This window comes from Sinocyclocheilus anshuiensis, unplaced genomic scaffold (genome assembly GCF_001515605.1).
Source record: "Sinocyclocheilus anshuiensis isolate Anshui unplaced genomic scaffold, SAMN03320099.WGS_v1.1 scaffold701, whole genome shotgun sequence".
Lineage (NCBI taxonomy): Eukaryota > Metazoa > Chordata > Actinopteri > Cypriniformes > Cyprinidae > Sinocyclocheilus > Sinocyclocheilus anshuiensis.
The window spans coordinates 783,041-806,036 of NW_015539895.1; the positions used below are offsets into that span (position 1 = coordinate 783,041).

At 37.1% G+C, this 22,996-nt stretch overlaps 2 protein-coding genes across 2 annotated transcripts in view; one reads left to right on the forward strand and one right to left on the reverse strand.

Moving 5' to 3' along the window:
• The first annotated feature begins 51 nt into the window (after window positions 1–51).
• LOC107685928 (calcium-regulated heat stable protein 1) lies at window positions 52–17,875 on the forward strand. The gene is made up of 4 exons (XM_016482688.1): window positions 52–197; window positions 12,694–12,910; window positions 14,814–14,936; window positions 17,334–17,875. The coding sequence occupies exons 2-4, from the start codon at window positions 12,720–12,722 to the stop codon at window positions 17,494–17,496; spliced, it is 477 nt and encodes a 158-aa protein (XP_016338174.1). The 5' UTR covers window positions 52–197; window positions 12,694–12,719; the 3' UTR covers window positions 17,497–17,875.
• A 353-nt stretch (window positions 17,876–18,228) lies between these two features.
• Window positions 18,229–22,996, reverse strand: part of LOC107685926 (4-aminobutyrate aminotransferase, mitochondrial-like) — a 28,527-nt gene continuing 23,759 nt past the window's right edge. Inside the window, exons 13-16 of the mRNA XM_016482685.1 lie at window positions 22,525–22,692; window positions 21,855–22,001; window positions 21,473–21,584; window positions 18,229–19,950 (exon numbers count right to left, since the gene is read on the reverse strand). Of these exons, the coding sequence (XP_016338171.1) occupies window positions 19,829–19,950; window positions 21,473–21,584; window positions 21,855–22,001; window positions 22,525–22,692 (549 nt within the window). The 3' untranslated portion in view covers window positions 18,229–19,828. The remainder of the gene's footprint in view (window positions 19,951–21,472; window positions 21,585–21,854; window positions 22,002–22,524; window positions 22,693–22,996) is intronic.

Genomic DNA, 22,996 nt, shown 5'->3' on the forward strand with positions numbered 1-22,996 from the left:
CGGTAATTGTCATTTAATGATGTAATTTTGGATGGCTTCGGTTTAGTCACGCCTCTTTGGACCCTCATTCAGAGTGAGACGGAGACCAGCAAACGCCAGGCAACTACTTTCTGTTGAGGCTGCTTTTCGTTTTTTTTTTTTTTACCGACTCCCAACAGTTTACGGTTGTTTTCTTTGGCTCGTGCACATTGCTAACGGTGAGTGATGCTGTGATTCTTTTTGAAATGGTATATCCAAACAAAGTGACTTGTTTTTACGAAAGTGAAAGAAAATACACTTTTGCGTGTTCGTGAATTATTCAAGAGATGAAGTTAAATGAATTACAACGAGAGATGTTCGCTGTTTAAAATCTGTTAGACGTCCTCTGTAAATGCTAAACGTTGTACCTCTGTAAATGCTAAACATTGATTAATTTCTCTTTTGGAGGTCTGACTGATCTTGCATTTTTGCTCGATCATCGGCATCGTTCTGCTCTCTTGTTGTACAGTTCTTTTTGAATATGTAACGTTCAAGGTTTCAGGTGTGAGATATTGTAGAAAGTTTGAGCAAATGAATGAAATTAAGAAATAAAGTGGTTTAATTAATTCATAAAGAGTTGAGTTGGTGAAGGGAGGCAGCATATGCTGGTTAGGTATGTTTTGATGCTGGTTTAAGCTGGTCCTTTGCTGGTTTATGCTGGTCATGTGCTGGCAAAGGGGGGGGGGGTCAAAGCGCAGCTCGTCGAAGTAACAATACTAGTAAACATGTGCCACTATTCTAGGAAATATACAGGAAAAATGTGTGTTTTGTGTAAAGAATGTTTTGGTGGGAGACAGACGCTCAGATGTTGACTTAATATTGCAGTTGACACCAGATGACAGCGGAAAAACAGATCCTCCCTAGAGATGTGCGCTGCTTTTCAGTTTTGCTGTGCCAGGACAAATAACAATGCAACTTAGTGTTCTTTATTGCTTTTGATGTAGCGCTACAAAAAGTGTCTCAGTGTTGGGTTGGTGACTTAATCTTCAAGAACATTGTACAGTAGCATGAAGGTAGACGTGACCTTTGGCAACTCTTCCACCTTACATACATAGTAAAAAATAAGCCATAGAAAATGTACATAGTAAATAATATGTTAAGTTAACATCTTGATTAATGCATTACATTAGTTTAGGATTTATAAGACATATATAAAGCTGTATGTTTTGAACATAATTTAGTTTTTCCATTTTGTAGAATTATTGTTATTGTTATTATTATTGTTGTTGTTGTTATTTTTACCCAAAATGAAAATTATATTCTGCTGAATGCAAAAGTAGTCTAGACATTGGCTTGACTGATGTATTTGGTTGCTGTTTTCTATGCATTTCTATGTTTTCTATCTAATAAGAACCGAATCTGTAATCTTTTTTTTTTTTGTAATTTTGCAATTTGACAATCTCAGTCTGCAGTGACTTAAATTATGTTGGATGTTTTTCAAAAAAAAACAAAAAAAAAAAATTTTCCCCTTCCACCCACCGCCCCTCCTCGCTGGAAAACTAATTCCAAATTGGTGAATCATATAGGTTTGGAATGAATATGAGTAATGTTACCTTCAAGTCATGTCGGAAAGATTGTATTTACAGGTTGAACCACTGATCAGCCACAAAGATGGCGAGTGGGTAAACTTGAGATTTTTTTTTTTTGAGCTCGCAGTTGGAGTCAGTTAGAAAAAATACACAGACACAGTGAATGCAGCATCTGTATTGATGGTACAATTGTTGAAATTATTAGCATTATTTTTTTTTAAATTTACAATAAAACTAGCTACTAGATACAAAAATACAAAATACAGTTGTGATACAATATATAACGATTCCGTTTACATTCTAAATTGAATAAAAACATAAAGCAAAAACACACCTGATGCAGATTATGTATCACTTTTAGAAACAGATTTCCAAAATCTTGCTTTATTTTTTTGAAATAAAAAAATAAAAAAGGGTTCATCAGCATTTTGCTCTGACCAAAGTGATTTGAGTGCACCTGAGGTTGTAAATTAATTAATTAGATCTTCCCAACTCATATATATACAAACTTCCCTGCAGGACATTATCATAAGGATCACTGATTGTTTTAGGTGATCTCATTTATTGTTGTTTAGTTTATTATTCTTGATTTGAGGCTGCAAATGATACTGTAAACTACAAGGACAAGGAAAAGGCTGATTACATTGGAGGTTACCATATCCAGGCTGATGTTCGATACTTTTTCCCAAAACTGAAGTCACAGAGCTTAAAGAATCCCAGTGATATGGTGCCCCTCAGATGGGATGTTTTTGTATCTTGAGGTTGCTGATCCATTTTTTTTTATTCTTTTGAAAGACAGAAAAAATTATTGCATCATAGTGTAATGTACCAGAAGTTAATTTCTTAGAAATGATTTTGTGTCTTCACCTGAAGAACACATTGCATTATTTACTAATTTCTACATAGGCCATTGGGCCATGCTTTCAGTTACGTAACTGATAGTTCTCCAGTTGTAATATTGGATTTTGGGGAGTGACCGCATACCCCGTTGGGACCTTATACAGACAACTAGAGGTCATGGTATACTGAATCTGTTACTGTGACTAGAAGAAATACTGCAGTGTGCTCTCATTACATAATTATAAGGTTATCCAGACAGAGATTTTATTAACAGGATTTTCTGTGTGTTATTTGACCTGCTAAAAACATTGATTAAGAGGATGTCTCTGTGTAATCCTATCATTGAGTTAATGGAGAGCACGATAACTTTAAGTTACCGAAGAGTAAAACTGAGAGGACACACGTTTTAATGTAATATTAAAGACATGCGGATGGCTATCTGATCATCTGTTTATATAGACTAGCACAATCTGTTGCAGTACAAACTCAAGACAATGACAAAGCTCATAGTCAATATGGAAGAGGATAATAAAATGGCAAATTATTATAATTGTTTCTAGAGAAAGCACCTTGGAAGTTTTGATCTGTCAGAGAATACCATTGAGATGTAAATTAGTTTTCAAAGCCTCTTGACAGAATAGATTTGGCCTTTTCAACTCTACCAGTGATATATTTTGTATTACAAAGATCATATTTTGCAAGCTCCACCATGGGTGTGACCTATGCCTTTCATGTATATCTGTTCATATTGTGCAATCCCAACCTCAGCCAAGCAGGACCAAATGAGTTGAACCTAGTAACAGGTGGAATCCGCCTGTTATTTCATTCTGTTTCATGCAATGCTATTTCATTTTGTTTGTTGTTACGTACCAGAGAACTTCATGAAAGCTGTTCTATTTGCTTTTCACAGGTTCTGGAAAAACTACCGAATGGCCAGCCTTGAAATATTGTACTGATAAGAACCAGTATCCAAGAAACAAATACTTACACAAGTCTCTCATATAACTGTAATAATAAGTTGTAGCATCAATATTACTTAGAATTGTATCGTAAAAATACATTTGTTTCTGCGTATTTCAAGGATAACAGTGGCCTAAGTGTGTCTAAATCTACTACATAAAATTTTAATGATTCTAGGTTGGACTTGTTATAATTGTTGTATTTATTTAATGTGGAGTTAAGACTATGGAGGAGTTTGATGCTGATATAGAAATAAAAATAAATAAATATATGTTGGGATGAATGCGCATAAAAAAAAGCTTATTATGTTGTATTTATAATAACTGTATTGTTGGAAACCCATCAGTCCTGGGAGAAGGAAACTACCCTTACAGTTTTGATTAGCTGTTTCCTGGTTGTGTCCTTTGATTGAACAAAAGGTCCTTGTCTCCCTGTTTTCTCCTGCTATCCCTTGTCTCAAGGCCATTTGGAAATTTGGATTACGTTTCCAAGATATTACAGTCATAATCTGACATTTCAAACATGATCTCCACCCTTCTGAAAAACTAAGCTTTCCCTGTTTTCCATCATGCACTCTCAGAAAAAAAAGGTACAAAAGCTGTCATTTTAGGTACTAATAAGTACACTTTTTAGGTACTAATATGTACCTTTAAGGTACCAATGTGGACTGTTTAGGTACAAAGTTGTGACTTTTGAAAAGGTACCGCCCCAGTGACAGCCTTTGAGTGTGTAATCTGCATTTCTAAATAATCAAAATCGGCATGTCGGCTTGTATCAGCTTTTTGGTTTTTGTGGTTAGACCTGAATATGTTCACAGATGTATTTGTGCACAAGTTCAGCAGTGGCATTTTGTCAGGATAGGTTTAGTTTATGTTGGGCAAGTGAATTTGAATATAGTGTAACTTCATTTAGATTTAAGACCATTAAAGGGATAGTTCACCTAAAAATGAAACTATTTACTCACTCTCATGTCGTTACGAACCTGTATGACATTTTCATGTGCAGAAATATTTACTTGATTTCAAGAAGTATCTTTTGTCTTTCTGTTCAGTGCATAAACAATGGAGAATGTGATGAGCTCTGTGTTCAAACAGGTCAAATTCATATGTCTGTTGCACGTGGCTTTACAAAAACAGGAAATGACATGTTGCTGTGACTGCTATTGCTGTCATTGAAGTATATTCTGCACAACGAAAGGGCATTCCTGAATGGTAGAGACTAAATGTAAAAGTTGAAGACTCCGTTATTGATTAAAAAAAGACTCTCCTCTCAGAGTCTAATATGTCACTGGAGAAAGTTGTGTTTGTTCTCTCATTCATGCTCCATTCAAACTTATTGAAGCTGTAACAGTAGGGTCTGAGTCAGAACTGTCCTTGCCCCATGAAACTGTGGGCCGTATTCAATAATGTGCCGTCACTGTGTGTAGAAACATCTATTGATGAGAATGTAGGCATCTGGACCTGGCAGAGGTTTTAGTCATTTTGTCATTCATTGTCATTTTAGGCACATTATTTCTAGGGATGCGCCGATCCGATATTCATATCGGGTATCGGCTCCGATAGAGCCATTTTTCTCGGATCGGGTATCGGTCAGAGAGAGCCGATCCAAATCCGAGATTTTGTGAAAGAATGATTATCAGTTCCACACACAGAGATATATAAATTCTACATTTATTTAAATGAGGGAAAAAAAAACTTCACTGGTATCGGATCGGAATCGGTATCGGCCAATACTGAACCCTAGGTATCGGAATCGGTATCAGAGGCAAAAAAGGCGGATCGGAGCATCCCTAATTATTTCATTTCCTGCAGGCTGTGATGCATACAAACTCTTTATTATATTCATCCATCAGTTTATATCCATTTAGCATGTTGTCCCCAGGGAAAACATGGGCAGGAGTGGGCATGTTATTGGACTAATGCAGCTGATGTTGGCGTGTACTATGCTGGTGTGATAATGATTGTTGTTGATTCCATTAAGTGGTGTAGTTTTGTTACGTGTATCTCTTAACTCGCATTTTGTTGGAAATGTACTTTCATTGGATCGTTAAAAGGCAATAAAAGCTGAGCTGCTCACTTCCTGTGTACTTTACAAACTGAACCTCTTCGGGTGCTTTCAGCCCTTGAGTGCAAACAAACAGATAATTGTCACCCATGCAACATTCCCACCTCCAGACTCGTCGTCCAGATGGAGAGCGTTTAGATTCCCTTTATCTCTCCATCACTGCTGTATTTATACTTGCCAACTTCACGGATGCTCCGCCTACCAACACAGGCTACAGGTGGAGTGCAAGAGGGCGAGGTGGTTGATTCGACTAAGGTTGCTGCATTGTACCCAAGCACACTGTTGCTGGTGAGTAGCCCGGTCATGTCAAGGGCAGAGATGAGATTGATTTCAGAGCTCTTGTTAGTACACTTGCTAGATCAGGTGCAGATTAGTAAATCAGCAGTTACATACCGTACATAGCTGTCTGCTGATGACGCCAACTTGTAGTCTTTCTGCTGGGGTTGTTTATCCCACCAATCTAGCTTGGAGGGAATATCGTATAGATTCTGTGTACGTGAAGACAGAACTTGTTCACGGCCTTTGCATGCTTCATTTATTTTGTATTATTTGTATACTTCGTGTAAAGAGTATGCTGAACATTTGACTTGAAAGCTCTAGAATGTCACCCAGCAAACAGGAAACATTCTCATATTTTTGGCTAGTGTTCTGGCAAAGTTCTCTCAAAGTTATGAACAAACATTCATCCAGTAATGTTAATAGAATGTTCATTCAAAGTTAACTGGTCTTTAATGTTCTAAAACCGTTCTTTCTTATTTATTCATCATGGATCATTTTTCTGTGTGCTTGTCTTAACATTTTTAAAATGTTACTACTTGTTTCAGAACGTTCAGAGAGCATTCAAGTAACTTTCCAATAATGGTTGCATGATGAGAAAATGGAATGTTCCTCTGATATGCGTATACACTGGGGGAAATACACTGGGGGAAAAAAACTGGTGCAGAAACAATTTTCACTCAGAAATTGCTAGTAAATTTCACAACTAATTACAAAGAAATGGCAAGTAACGCATTGAAATAAACGTGACATTTTGAAGCAGAAGGACTGAAAAAGAGTATCATATATATATATATATATATATATATATATATACACACACACACACCATCTTTGTAAAATTGTTTTTTTTTACAGTTTATAACCAAGGAGAAACTTTTTTTGTTTTAAAATACATTTAAAAAGCTGGATGTTTTGAACATTCAGAGAACATTAACATAACTCACTGGGAACGTTAGCAAAACGTTCTTGGAACGTATTTTTGTTAGCTGGTGGCATGAACACGTAAAAGTGTAAACTTGTGACCTTATTTTGTTAAACTAGTTGTTGTGGGCAGTACTTGAAACTGTTTCATTACTGCTGCCTTGACATACATTTCCTGTTAGGTGACGTCAATGCAAATGTACATGTTCTGGCCCTGCTGCATGTTTTATTCACTTTTTATGAGTACACAGCTTGTGGTAGTATTTTAAGTCCTTATTGACCTTAAGACGTAAATTGAAATCATATTTTGTCTACAAAGACCTGTTCTATTGTGCTATATTGCATACTGGCATGGCATAGTTTAGGATCCCTGCTCACAATATGGCTTCGTGCTCCTATTGTGGAAGGTTAGTACCAGACAGAGTTATTTGCCTATGCAGGCAGATATTTCAACAACAGACTCTGGTTAGAGGTGGAGTTAATGGAAAATTACAGTAAATTCCATAGCTGACCTCGTGTCTTCCTCCTCCTGTTGACCTTTGTCTAAAAGCTGTTGTTTGGTTTTAGACCTGTTTGAAATGATGGACAAATTGTCTACCAGCTAGTTTCTCTGTGTACTGCATATTCAACAAGTCATGCAAGTATGTTTAAAACTGTGGTGTTAGAAAGATTTGTTTTGTAAGACTAACACTTCTATTAAGCAAGAATGCATTAAATAAAATTAAGTTGTATAAATATTAAAATAAGTTTTTTATTGTATGAGCATTAGAGACTTAAAAAATCTTACAGATCCCAAAATTGTACATGGTACAGTACTGTATATTAGGGGTGTAAAGGTACACGTATTCGTAACGAAAATTTTCGGTACGGGTCTTTTGGTTCAATGTGCATGTGTACCGAACAAATACATTGTTTTAACCACTGCACGAGTGGAACTTCAATGGAAACTTCCAGTTTTATGTATTGTTACTTTTGATAAGAAACAAAGTCTCATCTTTCAAATGATGTCCTTTTTTTTCAGGAAATTCAAACAATAAATGCTGTTTTGGCGCTCTTTGATGTGGCACGACAGATCACTGTATAAACACACTGCATAATCATCCCTTCCTTCTTACTACTAGTTTTAACGCAAAATAAACATGAATGAACATCATGCCTCATGTAATCGCTCAATCAGTGTTTCAACCTTTGAAAGATGGCAACAAAACAACTTGTAAACAAAATGTCATGTAGCATTTAATTTACCTCAGGCAGGTCATCAGTGTCCACAGCTCGTTGGTTCACTATAAATGAAGTCTAGAGAAGAGCATTTCGTGAAATATATACTCATATATACTATATACTCATTATATTTTACTTTACCCTGTTAGTGATGTCTTAATTATTCAATGTTTAAATAAATCTGTTATGAAACGAGTTATGAGAGGCACTGTGTAAATTATTATATTCCACCAACAAATAGAATTTTTATAATTTAGAAGTTTGTTTAAAAACTACATTATGTGCAATTTACATGTTTGCATCATTTTTTTGTTGAGTGTTGCTTGTTATATTTAAAAAATAAATAATCCTAATTTAATTTAAGTTTGGGCTCTGTTGTTAACTGTAACATTGTATGCCTAATGCATAAGGGCTCACTATAGTTTAGAGCAGAGGTCCCCAACCACCGTGTCGCGACCCACTACCGGGCCGTGGAAGAATTGCTACCGGGTCGCAAGAACGTTCTGGGAAAAATGTGTAGCCTATAGATTTAGAGCATACGCTAAGGTAGATTTTTATCCCCAAGAAAATTTGTATTATAACTGAGCTTATTTAAAGAAAGAGCAATTTGTGCAGTAAACCACTGTTTAAAAAAAAAAAAAAAAAAAAAAAAAATTTTATGACAAGAAAAAGGTGGATAGAAACAGTCAGCGTTCAGAGACCTGCGCTTATGACTGTGCATGCGCACTGGCTGGTCTAGCCTGAAAAATAAGATTTATTAATGCTATTTGAGCAAAAGAAACAACATTTATAAGACAGTTGTTGTCAGATTTCATTAGTGATTTCAAATATGAAATTTAATCGTAAGCTTCATGAACAGTTTTGGAGAATTTGATGTTTCCCCATTCAAAGAGATAGGAGCTGCACTTGCATGCCCCAGAGGCATTTCAAAGATGGCCGCCGAGTGACAATGCCTTGCTTTAAAGGGGTTTTGTTACTATCAGGATGTGAAGAGACTTTCAACCAGCATAACAAAAATATTTTTTGAACCATATCACCTACCCTGCCTTTAATGATTCAAAAATAATACAAAAAAGCTAAATGGGTATACAGGTGCATCTCAATAAATTAGAATGTTGTGGAAAAAAATTTCAGTAATTAAAGTCAAATTGGGAAACTCGTGTATTAAATAAATTCGATGCACACAGACTGAAGTAGTTTAAGTCTTTGGTTCTTTTAATTGTGATGATTTTGGCTCACATTTAAGTGGGTTTTTGTTAAATGTGAGCCAAACTCATCACAATTAAAAGAACCAAAGACTTAAACTACTGTCTGTTCTTATACAGATCTTATACAATCTGTGTGCATTGAATTTATTTAATACACAAATTTCACAATTTGACTTGAATTACTGAAATAAATTAACTTTTCCACGACATTCTAATTTATTGAGATGCACCTGTACACACTACTGCTTTTATTTAAAAAAATTTTTTAAGTAACCCTAAACAATAATAATAATAATAATAATAGATAAAACTCAAAGTGTAGTGCAATATGACATATTTCTTACTCCGTAATTAAGAACCCAAAAAAAAAATTTTGAAGTAACCCTAAACAACAATAATAATAATAATAATAATAGATAAAACTCAAAGTGTAGTGCAATATGACATATTTCTTACTCCGTAATTAAGAACCTAACATGCACAGTTTTTTATTGTGATGTACAACCTTAATGAAAATAAATGACATTTTTAATCAGTCCCTCAATAACTCCTTTAATGTGTTGGTTGCAAAAAATTATTTGAGATTGAATTGTTTGAATTGTAATATCATCCTTAGATTCTTCCTAGTATCTTTGTTTTTATTTCAGCAGGGTGCAAGGGCAAATATCACACCCTGGATAGGGGGTCCCGAAATATTGTCTTTGGTATAATGAAATTCCATTCAGAGGGGCAAAGGTTGAAAACCACTGCTGAAGAGTCTGCTTCATATAAACAGAATTCCTTACAACATTACTGTGGTGATATCGTGGTACAGTGACAATAATACCCTGGTGTTGTAATATGTACTGTCAAAATATGTTGTAAATGATTGCCAAATTCATATATTGTGGTATTTACATGGTGTTCAAAATACCAGGAAAAAAAAAAAACATGGTCATACCATGGTACTTTTTTTTTTGTATGTTATGGAAGTTTCTTCCTCCTGATGGGATGAACTGCCTGTGTCCTTTTCTGCTGATGTGTAGGTAGAGTGAACGAGAGCAGAAGCAAATGTTCACCCGTGCATCAGTACCTCAGCACACAATCAGTGCTGTATAATTGACCCTGGCTTTTAAACACTCCCTGGCCTCATTTTCTGTTTATGGGGCATTCTGAGCCTGACAGCAGACAGCTATAATTGCAGTGATGTAATCCAAGGTACAAAGGGGCCCTTTCTCATCTCGCATCTCTCGAGGGAACCGTTGGCAGTGTGTTGCCATGGCAGAGCCGCCTGGTAGTGTCCGGAAAGCCGCTTTGCCACTTCTTGGGTGCGATTTGAAATAATCAAATTATTATTTAATATGCTTTATTGCGCATAAGGAACATCTTTTGTGGTCATCCCGCTCTTGTTATGATTTGTGTGGGCTGTAATGGCCCTGAGGAGAGCGATGACAATGGGGGAGGGTTTGCGATTATGCATTCGGTGCCATTTCCTGCTGTGATTAATAGGGATGCTTGACCCTTCGTGGCCCATTCATGTTAACATGCAGCGCACCAGTGCATCAGTTAACAGATTCTGCAACCAAGTCCTACTCGACTAGGGGGATTGAACCTCTAGTGGCTTAACCAAAAGCTCTGCCAGCAGTGCAAGTTTTGTAATATCTTCCCAGACAGGGGGGATCAGTCAGATAAGGCTAAGAAAGGCTAAACGTGGCTTGCATCATCAACAGTGAACGATCACATTACTGTCACAAATGGGAGCTGCAGCCTGCGGCCACTGGAGGCTTGTGTTTCAGTGCTGGTGGTTATCAATGATGCTGAAAGACAAAGTCAAAGGGTACCGCTGACATTTGGTTTGTTAAAAGTTGTTATGAATAATATACTGTATGAATAGTTAACAATTATAATAGGTGTATTTAAAATGAGTAGGCAAGTGAGAGATGCAGCAGAGCTTGGATATAGAATGTTATAGCTGTATATTTAGATGCAGGAGAAAAAAAAACAGGCTTCATGTCTCATGTTTCAGGAGTAAAGTAACTAATTGCTGATCTGAGTCATCCAGAGTTTGGTTTGTCAAGTGGCTCCCTGAGGATGTGTTGCATCCACTACTGTGTACACTAGATATACTGAGTTACCTGAGATCTCTGTCAGTGTCACAGGCCAGCTTATCTGAGGAATTGTATTATTATTATTATTATTATTATTATTATTATTATTATTATTATTATGTTTTGTTTCAGAGCAGTGGACGCAGTGGACCAAGATGTCTGTTAAAGATCACTTAAACCGGAAAGGATGTGCTGTGTACAAGCATCTGACAGACGTCAGTTTTACATACATTCATAAACATCTTAAAGACATCTGATAAACGTCTATTTGACATCTGACAGAAAGCATCCTATAGAGGTACTGCAGATGAGCAAACACTCTAAAAAATACATCTTCCAGATGTAAATGCAGACGTCAAATAGACGTGTGCTATCAGGGATATGCGTGTATTAGCGGCTCATACTATTTTATAGCACTTGCTATTCAGTTCTGTATATGATTATTATTATTATTATTATTATTATTATTATTATTATGTTTTGTTTCAGAGCAGTGGACAATTCTCAAAAGGATGGGTATCAGGTATCTTTTTTATGATGAGTGCCACATCTTCTCAGTGATTGCTTATTTTGGACCTTTTTCAGTGGAGATTATTAAAAATGTAGATTTTTATATGCTGCTTGTAAACGTGTAATATGAACATATTAGATCTATATATTTCAAGATCAAAAATTATAATAAAATTAATCAGATGATATACTGATTTATTGATAATAAGACATAATTGCATATCAATATATTTGCTGAGAAAAGTCACCAAAAAATTGTTTTTTATTAATAATTTTTATTATAGTATAATTAGGGCTGTCGCAATATCAGATTTTCGCTACACGATTATCATACTCCAAAATACTTCAATAACAATTCATTGTTATAATGATATCTATATACATTTTGGAACCAAAAAAAAAAAAAATGCCATCAGTCACATTCCTCTTAAACCTTTGTTTTATCACAATGAATCACACTATATGTGAGTAATATATGTAGGAAGCCAGAGACAGAGTTTGTGACCACAGCCGTACAAAAATAACCTGTCGACACTACCTGCAGACTCTTTTGACAGAATCTAAAAAATCCCCACACTGACAAGCTCCACTTTTTTTTTTTGAATGTGGGTAGAGTGTCTTGTTTTTGCTGGTCTTCTTTGACATGATTTTGTGCAGCAGTAGAAGCTACAAACTGCATTGTCGTCATCTTTTTTTCTGTTTTATGATGAGTGGCAATCAGCATTACGATGCAGCACAGACACCTATTATGCTGGAGTGTCAACCAGATTGTTACTGGTTCTGGATTATTTACAATACTGCTGTATGTGTAGTATTAACATGACATCAAATTTTTCATTTTTTAAATATTACTGTTATCATCATTACTGCTGGTGTATTAACACATCACTGGTCTGCAGTCCATTTTGCAATTTTGCGTTTGTCACTCTGCAGTTTTTGTTTTCAGTTCATGTACACATCCAGACAAATGTCATGCTTTGTATTTTAAGGAAATGCTGCTAGAGAACCTATTTCAGTCCTAAAAGCTCAAGCTCCTCACCGTTTCTCTCTTCCCAGTATCCTTTGAGTGTCCCACCATCAGCATGTCCTCAGGCGCATCTTCTCCTGTGAAGTCCACCACCCCTCCTCTGTCCCCGCTGTCTCCAGTCTCTCCAGTTTCCCCCAGCTCTCTGCGTCTGCCTGCCTGCCGCCAAAGAGACCGGTCACCCTCCCCCATGAGGGGCTACCTGATTCCCAGCCCCCTGCCCACCCGCCGCAACCGCACCTGCTCAGCGTGAGTACAGCCACAACCATCCACTGTCGCCCCCAATTAATTTCATGCCTTCATGTGTTTGTGTGTGTAGATAGATATTTCAATGTCACATGATCCAGAAATCATTCTGATATGCTGATTTGGTACTCAAGAAACATATCTTATTTTTATCAATGTGAACAGCTGTGCTGCTTAAAGGGGTCATATGATGCGATTTCAATTTTTCCTTTCTCTTTGAAGTGTTACAAGCTCTTGGTGCATAAAGAAGATCTGTAAAGTTGCAAAGACTAAAGTCTCAAATCCAAAGAGATATTCTTTATAAAAGTTAAGAGTCAACCACACCTACCTAAAACGGCTCGTTCTAACACGCCCCCACATGTCTACGTCACGATGTGGGAAGATTTGCATAACGCCGCCCAAATGTTCACGCAAAGAAAGAAGGCGTAACTTTTATTCTCGCTGTAGTATTGTTACTGCCGCCATGTCGTGAAGACGCTGTGTGTTTCGTTGTGAAAGCGAAACTACTTTGTTTGGCCTTCCAAAAGAGGACGATATCCTCTTCGTCATGCCTAGAGCTATTCCATGCTGGTCGCTGAGGAAATACATCAACTTCGCGCTTTCACCATGGACGAAGCGGAGTCAAGCCCAGGGTCGTCACATGTGGTTGCCGCAAGCCTCCGCTCACTCTAGCCGCCGGCCGCTGCTCACTCTAGCCTGCTGTGTGTTTCATTGTGAAAGCGAAACTACTTTGTTTGGCCTTCCAAAAGAGGACACGACTAGAAATCAGTGGTTAAGTTGTATTTACAAAAATACAAACGTATTGTCCTGCACACTGATGTAACTGCTCCATAAAAATAATTTATTGCTGCAAGGTTTCGGAAACGTTGCAGCAATAAATTATTTTTATGGAGCAGTTACATCAGTGTGCGGACAATACGTTTGTATTTTTGCTATAGTTTGACTTTTTTTGTCCTGCACCTGAGCCCTGTGTGGGTTTGTGGGATGTGCGCAACTTTCTTACACTTTGGTTTTCAAGTTTTATTTACAACACTGTTCCAGAACAGTTCAACCCAAATATTTAGATGTGTGCAGCACATTTTATGGAGGACTGTTTCCTGATACTGGGAGAGTAGACTACAATGCCGGCTGTTCTGACTGTAAGTACGTTTTTTATATTTAAAGGATTTGCCACTGATGATTGAAATGCGAGTCTTGAGCAGTGTAGACTAGAGTAGCGCTTGATGTTTGTCATTTCTCCGATCACAAATGCAGACATGGTTTTATGTTCATGCGGCGCGTTGCAACGCGTAAAAAGACAGTACAAGTCATTATAATACATATGTCCCCACTGGATGCAACAAATGCCTCATTTATAATGGGTTTTCATGTTTTTGTCTCGTTGCTCCGGCCCTTTTGTGAAAACCATGGTACATTACCATTCAAAAGTTTGGGTTCATTAAGATAAGAAAAAATATAAATATTATTTTATTTAGCAAGGATGCATTCAATTGAGCAAAAGAGACCATACAGCCATTTATAATGTTACAAAAGATTTCTATTTCATATCAGTGCTGCTCTGCAAAAAAACAAAAAAACAACTGTTTTCAACATTGATAATAATAAGGACCATTATTAATCATGGAGCACAAATAGTAATTGATAATATTTGAGCACCAAATCTTCATACAAGAATGATTTCTGAAGGATCATGTGACACTGAAAACTGGAGTAATGGCTGCTGAAAATTAAACTATGCATCACAGGAATTAATTATATATTAAAATATTAAAATAAAACCACTTCTTTTAACATGTAATAATATTTCACAATATTACTGTTTTTACTGTATTTTTGATGCATGTTTCTGTGAACTTCACCCATATATAGATTGTTGAATAATACTTTTTCCTCTCTACCACTCCAGTACAGCGCGTGCAGCTGAGGGGCCGGTCTTCACTGGGGTCTGCAAGTGCTTTTCACGTTCCAAAGGGCACGGTTTCATCACGCCATCAGATGGAGGCAATGACGTCTTTGTGCACATATCTGAGTGAGTTCACTGGGCAAACATCTTGAACCTTCAACCAGATTTCATGCTCCTACATCCAAGCCAACACACATTCCACAACAATCCTAGTTAACTCGGAATCACACGTATCAACAACACCTTGATTATCAGTGGAGTAGATGCAAAGACAAATCATTATTAATATGCATTCCTAATCATAGATCATAAATGATAGTGCTCCCAGTCTATTTGTTGATGGATTTGAACTGATCATGAAGGAGGGGCTTCTGGGAATAGAAACTTGTGGAGTGTGTGTATGTGTGAAAGGTTTTGGGCTCAGTTAAACACTTGAATATGAGAGATAAGAGCAGTAGACTGGCTTCTCTCCGATCAAGTGTGTTTGACCAATGGAAAAACGGATAGACTTGCCAGCTGCCCCCTTTTCAAACATTCAGAACATCAAAGGATTTTATGGATTTTACAGAATATTGGAAACCTGCAGATGAGTGTTTGCTCCCTTTTGGATATTTGCTTAATTCTAGATTTATTAATGTCTTCAACTACATAAAATCAAATTCTGTGAGGAAACTTAAGAAAACATAACACTAGGGGTGGCCCCGACTAAGGATTTTCATAGTCGAAATGGAATTGTCGAATCTTGCCGATAATCGACTGATAGTTGAATCATGTGTTTGGGGGCGGGGGGCAAAATACATGAACAAGAGTCAAGTCAAACATTCGACAGCCATAGTTAAGGTGCGTTCACGCGATATTGGAATTCCCGTAATTACAAGATTCCAAATTGTGAAAAGCGTTCACGTCCTCATAGAACTCTTTTGTTTTCTGAGAGCTACGACTTGTACCACGTGACCGCTGTACCGCCTGACCACCACAGGCTAGGCATTGATAGTGTTGCCATTAGTGATGGGAAGTTCGGATCATTTTACCGACTCGGACCTTTGAGTCTCATTCAGCAAAATGAACGAATCTGACAAGTCTTCGTGTTTGAGTCGTTCGTTCATCACTTGGCAGCCCCATAAACTTAACCAATGCAGTCTGAGCCAGAAAGAGAATTGATTAGTTCATCTTTTGAGTCTTTCAAATCGTTTGTTCTTTTGTCACGTGACGTGACAGCATTGGATAGAGAAATTAGTTAATTTACAAGCTTCCTTACAAACGGGTGCATAGTTATTATTATTATTATTATCATTATTATAATTATTATTTACTCTTACAGTTACGTGATGAGTGGTCTCAAATTGTAGCTTTTTACTTTTTACAGTTTATAAATGTGTGCCTGTTAACAAACGTTTGTTTTCACGAGACTCACTGGTGCATGCGCAGCACTGACCTCAGACGTCATCCGCCCGGAGCTGCTTCCAGTGTACAACAGTGAGCGCAAGCTACATTAAAGTGATTATTATGTTTTGAATATGGATATTTTTCTTACAAAAACGCATCGATTCGCTACAGAAGGCCTTTGTTCACCCCCCTGAGCCGTGTGAGACACTTTTTTTTTTATTTAAAGCTTCTTTCTTTTCAGATTCTTATTTACAGCGTTATCTTAATAGGCTGTATATTAACTTTGGGAGAAAACCGGTAGTTCTATGTGAAATCAGACATTTGAGCACCCCCATATAGCCAAAATGGCATGATCATAACACCCCTGCGAATATTTGACTGTGAGATTGGTAGTCGAATCCTCCTATCGAAGCATTGAATCGTCGACTATTCGGGGTCACCCATACATAACACATTTATGTTATTTATATTTAACAGATTATTCAGTAGGAAAAAAAATACACACACACAATGGTTTTTATACTGTACAAACTGTATTTTCTATCCCCTAACCCTCACACACAACTTTCTGCATTTTTAGATTTTCAAAACACTAGATGCTGTATGATTTATAAGCTTTTTTCCTTATGTGGACCTAAAAATGTCCCCACACAGTCAAAATTTACTGTTATTACTTACTTGGTGGGGGTCCCCATAACATCGTGAATACCAGTATATACACACACACACACACTTTAATTTTAAAATTAAAAACTATAATTATTAGTTATTTCTACCCTTGTGGCCTTGGTTATTGCAACAGGAAAGTAATTTTAGGGACTGAGAAAAGTTACTTAAAAAAAAAATACTTAAAATGGGATCCATTTTTATTTTGTCACCAACATGTCTGGTCTTAGTGTGCACTTTATCTGAAATTAATTTTACAGCTTTTGCTCCAAAATGTTCCTTTTCAGATGTTTCATTCAGCAGATGTTTTCATGCCATTTTTGATTTAGAATTTCAATCTGATCTTTTAATATATCTGCATACAATAATAAGCAGTCTGTTTTCCATGTGATACACTTTTAAACACCTTTGTCTAAATCCAGCAAGCAAACACATTTAATTTTTTGTTGATGATCTCCATTATTCCCACAGCGTTGAGGGTGAATATGTGCCTGTGGAAGGAGATGAAGTTAGCTACAAGATCTGCTCTATTCCACCCAAACATGAGAAGATCCAGGCCGTGGATGTGACCATCACTCATTTAGTGCCAGGCACCAAACATGAGACCTGGTCTGGAGCGGTGGTTAAATCGTGAGATGCTCTCTAACTCTGAACGGTGTGATAGTTATGTCAAAATGGGTTTCTGTTCCTTTCTGGAGGTTTGGGTGGGATGGGAACGGGTCTGAATGAATTAATGCCTTTAAGTGCTGTGACATGACGCCACAATTCCAAGAAAAATATAAAAATATTCAGTTTTTCCCTCCCTTTCTTTGGTCTCAGGAAGGGAGTTTGTTTAAAATTCTCTATTATTGGGTTTGTGGTTAATAATGTGGAATGAACAACAGTCAGTTATACTTACCCTATCCATCATTGATTGATTTGAATGCTCTTAAGAACTGACTGCACTCTTAACAATAAGCCTTAATGCATTATCTAAATAGCTAAAATATGTATTCACTGAAAAAAAAAAAATTGTCTGTGTCTACATTGTCAAAATATATCACTTTGATCATTTCTCATGTGCACATGTTTCTTGGTCATTTTGCTTCAAAGACATTCAAGAAAAAACAAGATTAATTAAAATGTCAGATTTATTTTATAACTTCCTCAGACAACATTTAGGTTTTATGTAGAAATTACATCAATAATTTCTTTCTAACTGTACTACACAACTGTAAACATATGCAGTATTTTTTTTTTTAAATAATTGTTAGTATGTTTCAATAATACACATTTTTCAATTAAATACTGACTTTGCAGAGTACAGATAGACACATATCGGATCGCTGCGGCCTTTCTGCACGCTGCCTGTCCACAACATTAAAAGAATGTTTAAAGGCATCCAAAACAACATGAATTACATTTCTATATTACACTAACATATGGGACACAATATCACAAAAGAATAACACACTGTGTTAGAGAGGGTGTGATTTCGCACATATTAATATTTGATGTGTTAATGTCAGTTAAATAAGGAACTTGATTCCGATGCGGCTGTAAACAAGGTGGAAACAATATTTGGGGGTTGGTGTTCACAAACAAAACTTACACAATGAGCATTACATAATCTCACTACAGTAAGTACATACTGGGGTTTAAGTGTCTGAAAAGGAAAAGATGATTAAAACAAACCAAGCTGAAGCTCAGAGCAACTGGAAGAGGAGAATCACCCCGAAGATCATAATCGTTTACAGGCTGTGATAACCATTAAGTGAAGATGACCTTGTAGTTGTTATCCAGCGCAACAGTATACCTTTTCTTACATGGCCTGTAATGAGAAACATGAGGGGATCATGTTCTCCTGAGCAGGGGCTGGACACTAAGCCGAGCGGCCTCAAGCTTGTGCTTTTCAAACATGCTTCCTGACAGACTTCTATTGCTAGATCAGGTGGACATTTGGCTGTGAAAATACAGATTTATGGCCCTGTTAATTCTGTAGGATCGTAGAAAATGTCAGCCCTCCCGTTACCACACCAGGTTGTGCTTTAAATGTTTTGTGCTGGCAACATTACGTTCATGTACCTCACCGGGATTCAAACAAAGAGACCTTGCGTCACAGTAATGACAATGATCAACGATACAGTAAAGCAGCCACCTCAATAAAGGGACTTGCTGATTGCTTGAAGGGTTTCATCTCAACAGATGTCCTATTAAAATGGGAATAGAGGCTCTACAGTTCTCTGCACCTTCACTTTTTCCAGCTTGGCTCTCTCTAGTGCCTCAGGACGCAATCAAGCCAACACTGCTTCTACGATTTATCTTTCACACATGCTTTTAATTCAGAGAGGATCATAATATTCAGGTACTCTGTAAATTCATTCTTCCATCATGCAAAATTACACTATAGACATTTCAAATGCAGCCATTTCTCTATAGATACTAAAATAGTTCGATTTTATCTCCACAAAATATTTTCTGTAGTTTTGGTGTCATACACAATTAGATCACTAATCTTTTCATGTTACCTTCCAAACGCTAAGGACTTTTTTTATTTGACATAAAAGGATATAAGAAGAAATATTGCGATTAGAAATCCTGTTCTGTCTCTGTGGTCTGTGCTTTATTCAACTGACTTGCGGCTTGTTGGACCTTACAGTTCACAAATTCACAAAAGTTGCTGTGTCATCAGGAGAGATTTACCTAAATATGTAATTTGAATTTGAGTGGGCTAAATCCTGCAATCCTGTCCACCCTCAGTAAAAGACAAGAAATATGGTGGCAGGGCCGAATCTGTGCCGGCTAAATAAACAGAGATCGAAAACAGACTTCTATCCTTCTTAATAAGTAATGACAGGAAGAGAGCGAATGTAAAGAGAGAGAGAGAGAGACAGTGACCAATTAATTGTGACAGGCTGGTATAAACCCTTGAGGGGGCTTGGACCTCTATGTGCTCCGTAATCAAGGCCGACCTGGCAGCCAGAACTCTATTTATGCTCAGCCAGGATGTTGTTCAGGATGTTCAGGAGCTGATGGACATGGTACTCCTTGAAGACCAACGCGGGACGGAAACGGATGGTCTTTTCTCCACAGGAACCCATAAACAGACCTGGTGAGATAGAGAACATAGTATCCCATAAAGCCACTGCATCTTACATGGTGAGGACCAAGTCTAAAGTTAACTTATTTATGTGTAACTTAATTATTATTATGAATATAAATGTAGTATTAATAATAATCATGATTCAAAACAACAACAATAATAATACTAATGATAATTCATATTATTATTACTGTTGTTGTAGCGATTAATGATCATAATTTTTATTAATCAGATAATAATTATCAGAATTATAAAATAATAATTGAAAGTGATTATTATTATTATTATTATACAAGCACATTAACAATAAAAAAAGTTAACAGTAATCACAAAAATCACAGTAGTAGTAGTAATAGTGTACTGCATAGTTAATTTGTAATTTAATTAGTAATGTTCCGATTGCAAAAACAATATTAATATTCATAACAATACTAATGTTATATTTTTGAGATATGAGAATGCATGCACTGATATACTACTACTACTAATAATAAAATGATTATACATTATTAGTATTTAAAAATAACTAATAACAGTAATAATAATAACAATATTGTTATTATTGTATATATGGATATACATTTAAAAAAATTTAAAGGGATAGTTCACCCAAAAATTTAAATTGTATGTTTATCTGCTTACCCCCAGGGCATCCAAGATGTAGGTGACTTTGTTTCTTCAGTAGAACACAAACAAAAATATTTTTAACTCAAACCTTTGCAGTCTGTCAGTCTTATAATGGAAGTGAATGGGAATCACGGCTTTGAAAGTCATAAAAACATACACAAACAAAACCAAATTAAACCCTGCGGCTCGTGACGATACATTGATGTGTAAAGACACGAAACGATCGGTCTGTGCAAGAAACTGAACAGTATTTATATCGTTTTTTTACCTCTGATTTACTGCAATGTCCAAACTGTCCTGAGCATGTCCTGAGCGCTTTCGCGTCTTCTTCTTGCTTTACGGCAGATCGCAGACTTATACAGTGGGTACGGAAAGTATTCAGACCCCCTTCAATTTTTCGCTCTTTGTTATATTGCAGCCATTTGCTAAAATCATTTAAGTTAATTTTTTTTCCTCAATGTACACACAGCACCCCATATTGACAGAAAAACACAGAATTGTTGACATTTTTGCAGATTTATTAAAAAAGAAAAACTGAAATATCACATGGTCCATTATAAGACTGACAGACTGCAACGGTTTGAGTTAAAAATCGTAGTTCGTGTTCTACTAAAGAAACAAAGTCACCTACATCTGGGATGCCCTGGGGGTAAGCAGCTACACATCAAATTTTTATTTTTGGGTGAACTATCCCTTTAATATTAGATAACTATGCAATAATCTGTGGCTGCAAAAGACACAACGAACTGTCACTGATATGCAAGAAAACAAAAACATAAATAATCCTCTTATTAAAATAACTTTTTTTTTCTCCTCCATAAAAAGTCCTGCCAGGAATTTACAGTTTCTTTTAATTCTCTTGCCAACCTCACGTGTGATGGCTAAAGTGGCCACAGCTCACCCTTGTTCCTCGCCTTAAGCATGATACTGTCACGTGTGGCATCATTGCAGGCGTCTATGGCACAGAAGGTGCCCTGGCCACGGGCTCTGCTCAGGATATGAGGGTACTGGGTCTACGTGACGGGAAGCAGCGAGACGTTAAACGAATGTACAGCTCACAATGTGAAAGGTATCATCAATCCACAACCACAGCCTCAAAACAAACACTCATTACGCTGACAAGATCGATGACAGGCTCAGGTTCTCCCTCTGGCAGCAGATGTTATGAGGTCGGCCCTCAGATGAACAAAGAACGTCCACATAATAGAACCATTAATGGTTTTAAAGCATCTCGTGTTGAGCTGTGGCACCTGTGAGGAATCAGTCATGTGAGGTGGCCGTACCTGCAGTGCGTAAAGGCCCTGTAAAAGGGCCTTCCCTGAGCGCGTCACCTCTTCCAGAAGGTTCTCTCTTCTGATCACATTAAGCACCTCCGATAAGAACAGATTCTTTGAGGGGTCTCCCATCCATGTGTTGAAGATTCTGTAGGGCTGAGGTGCATACAGCCATGTCAGTTTAAATGATTATTTTACTTGTGTAACTAAAGTGTTCTCATGCTCAAGTCTTCTTGCAACCAAAATTTGCATTATGCAATATTATTGTCAATTGTCAGGTCTTCATTTCAATCAGTTGTTATTCTTGTAATTTAGCTTTTCTAGTCATTTAAATAAACGTAGCCCAAACTATCTTTTGTGTGATGTAGCCCAAGCTATTTTTTTGTTTCTAATTGAGATAATGCAGCACCATAGAAGGTTACTGTACAGGAAGAAACACGTTTTCAACAGTAGGGGGCGTGATTGCTCAGTTCCATACAGCTATGAACCTCATCCAAGGACATGGAATCATTTAGACAAACAAAGATTGTGAAACTGCAGAACAATCATCTGGTACTCAAACACATTATAATGCTATTCATCAACGATGACTCACTTAGGAAATGGATAAAGCAGCCAGTTGGGGACAATTACTGGGAATGATTTTGCGTCGCCGTGAGGAAGCAGTGACAGCTCTTACTTTGTCTGGTTGCAGTTCATCCCTGTGGTAGTATCCTCCTGTCAGCAGCTTCTTGCTGAAGGAGACAACATCAGCAGGGTCGTCCAGGCCCCAATTCTCATGGGCCCAGAACTTGCCTGTTGTTCCTCCACCTGTCTGCACCTCATCCACGTGGAACGCACAGCCATGCTGAAAGAACCAGACACAGAGAAACATCTGTCAGCTCACTCTCTGTCAAAACCAGTCCTGTCAGCCTGCATACAACACCCGCCGGACACGGCCATTGCACTTTGCTATGCTCCATTTGAAGTGAACACGTCCCGAGCTTTTCAGAGACTGTGGACTCTATCACAATTACTAAAAGAGCCTCTTTTCTCTGCATAAAACAACCATATTAAATTATTTCCTTTTGTCTCCTGGCTTATCTCATTCAGAGGGATGCAAATTAGAGCAGATAAGAAGAACTTCCTACAGAGTCTTGAGTGTCTTTTTT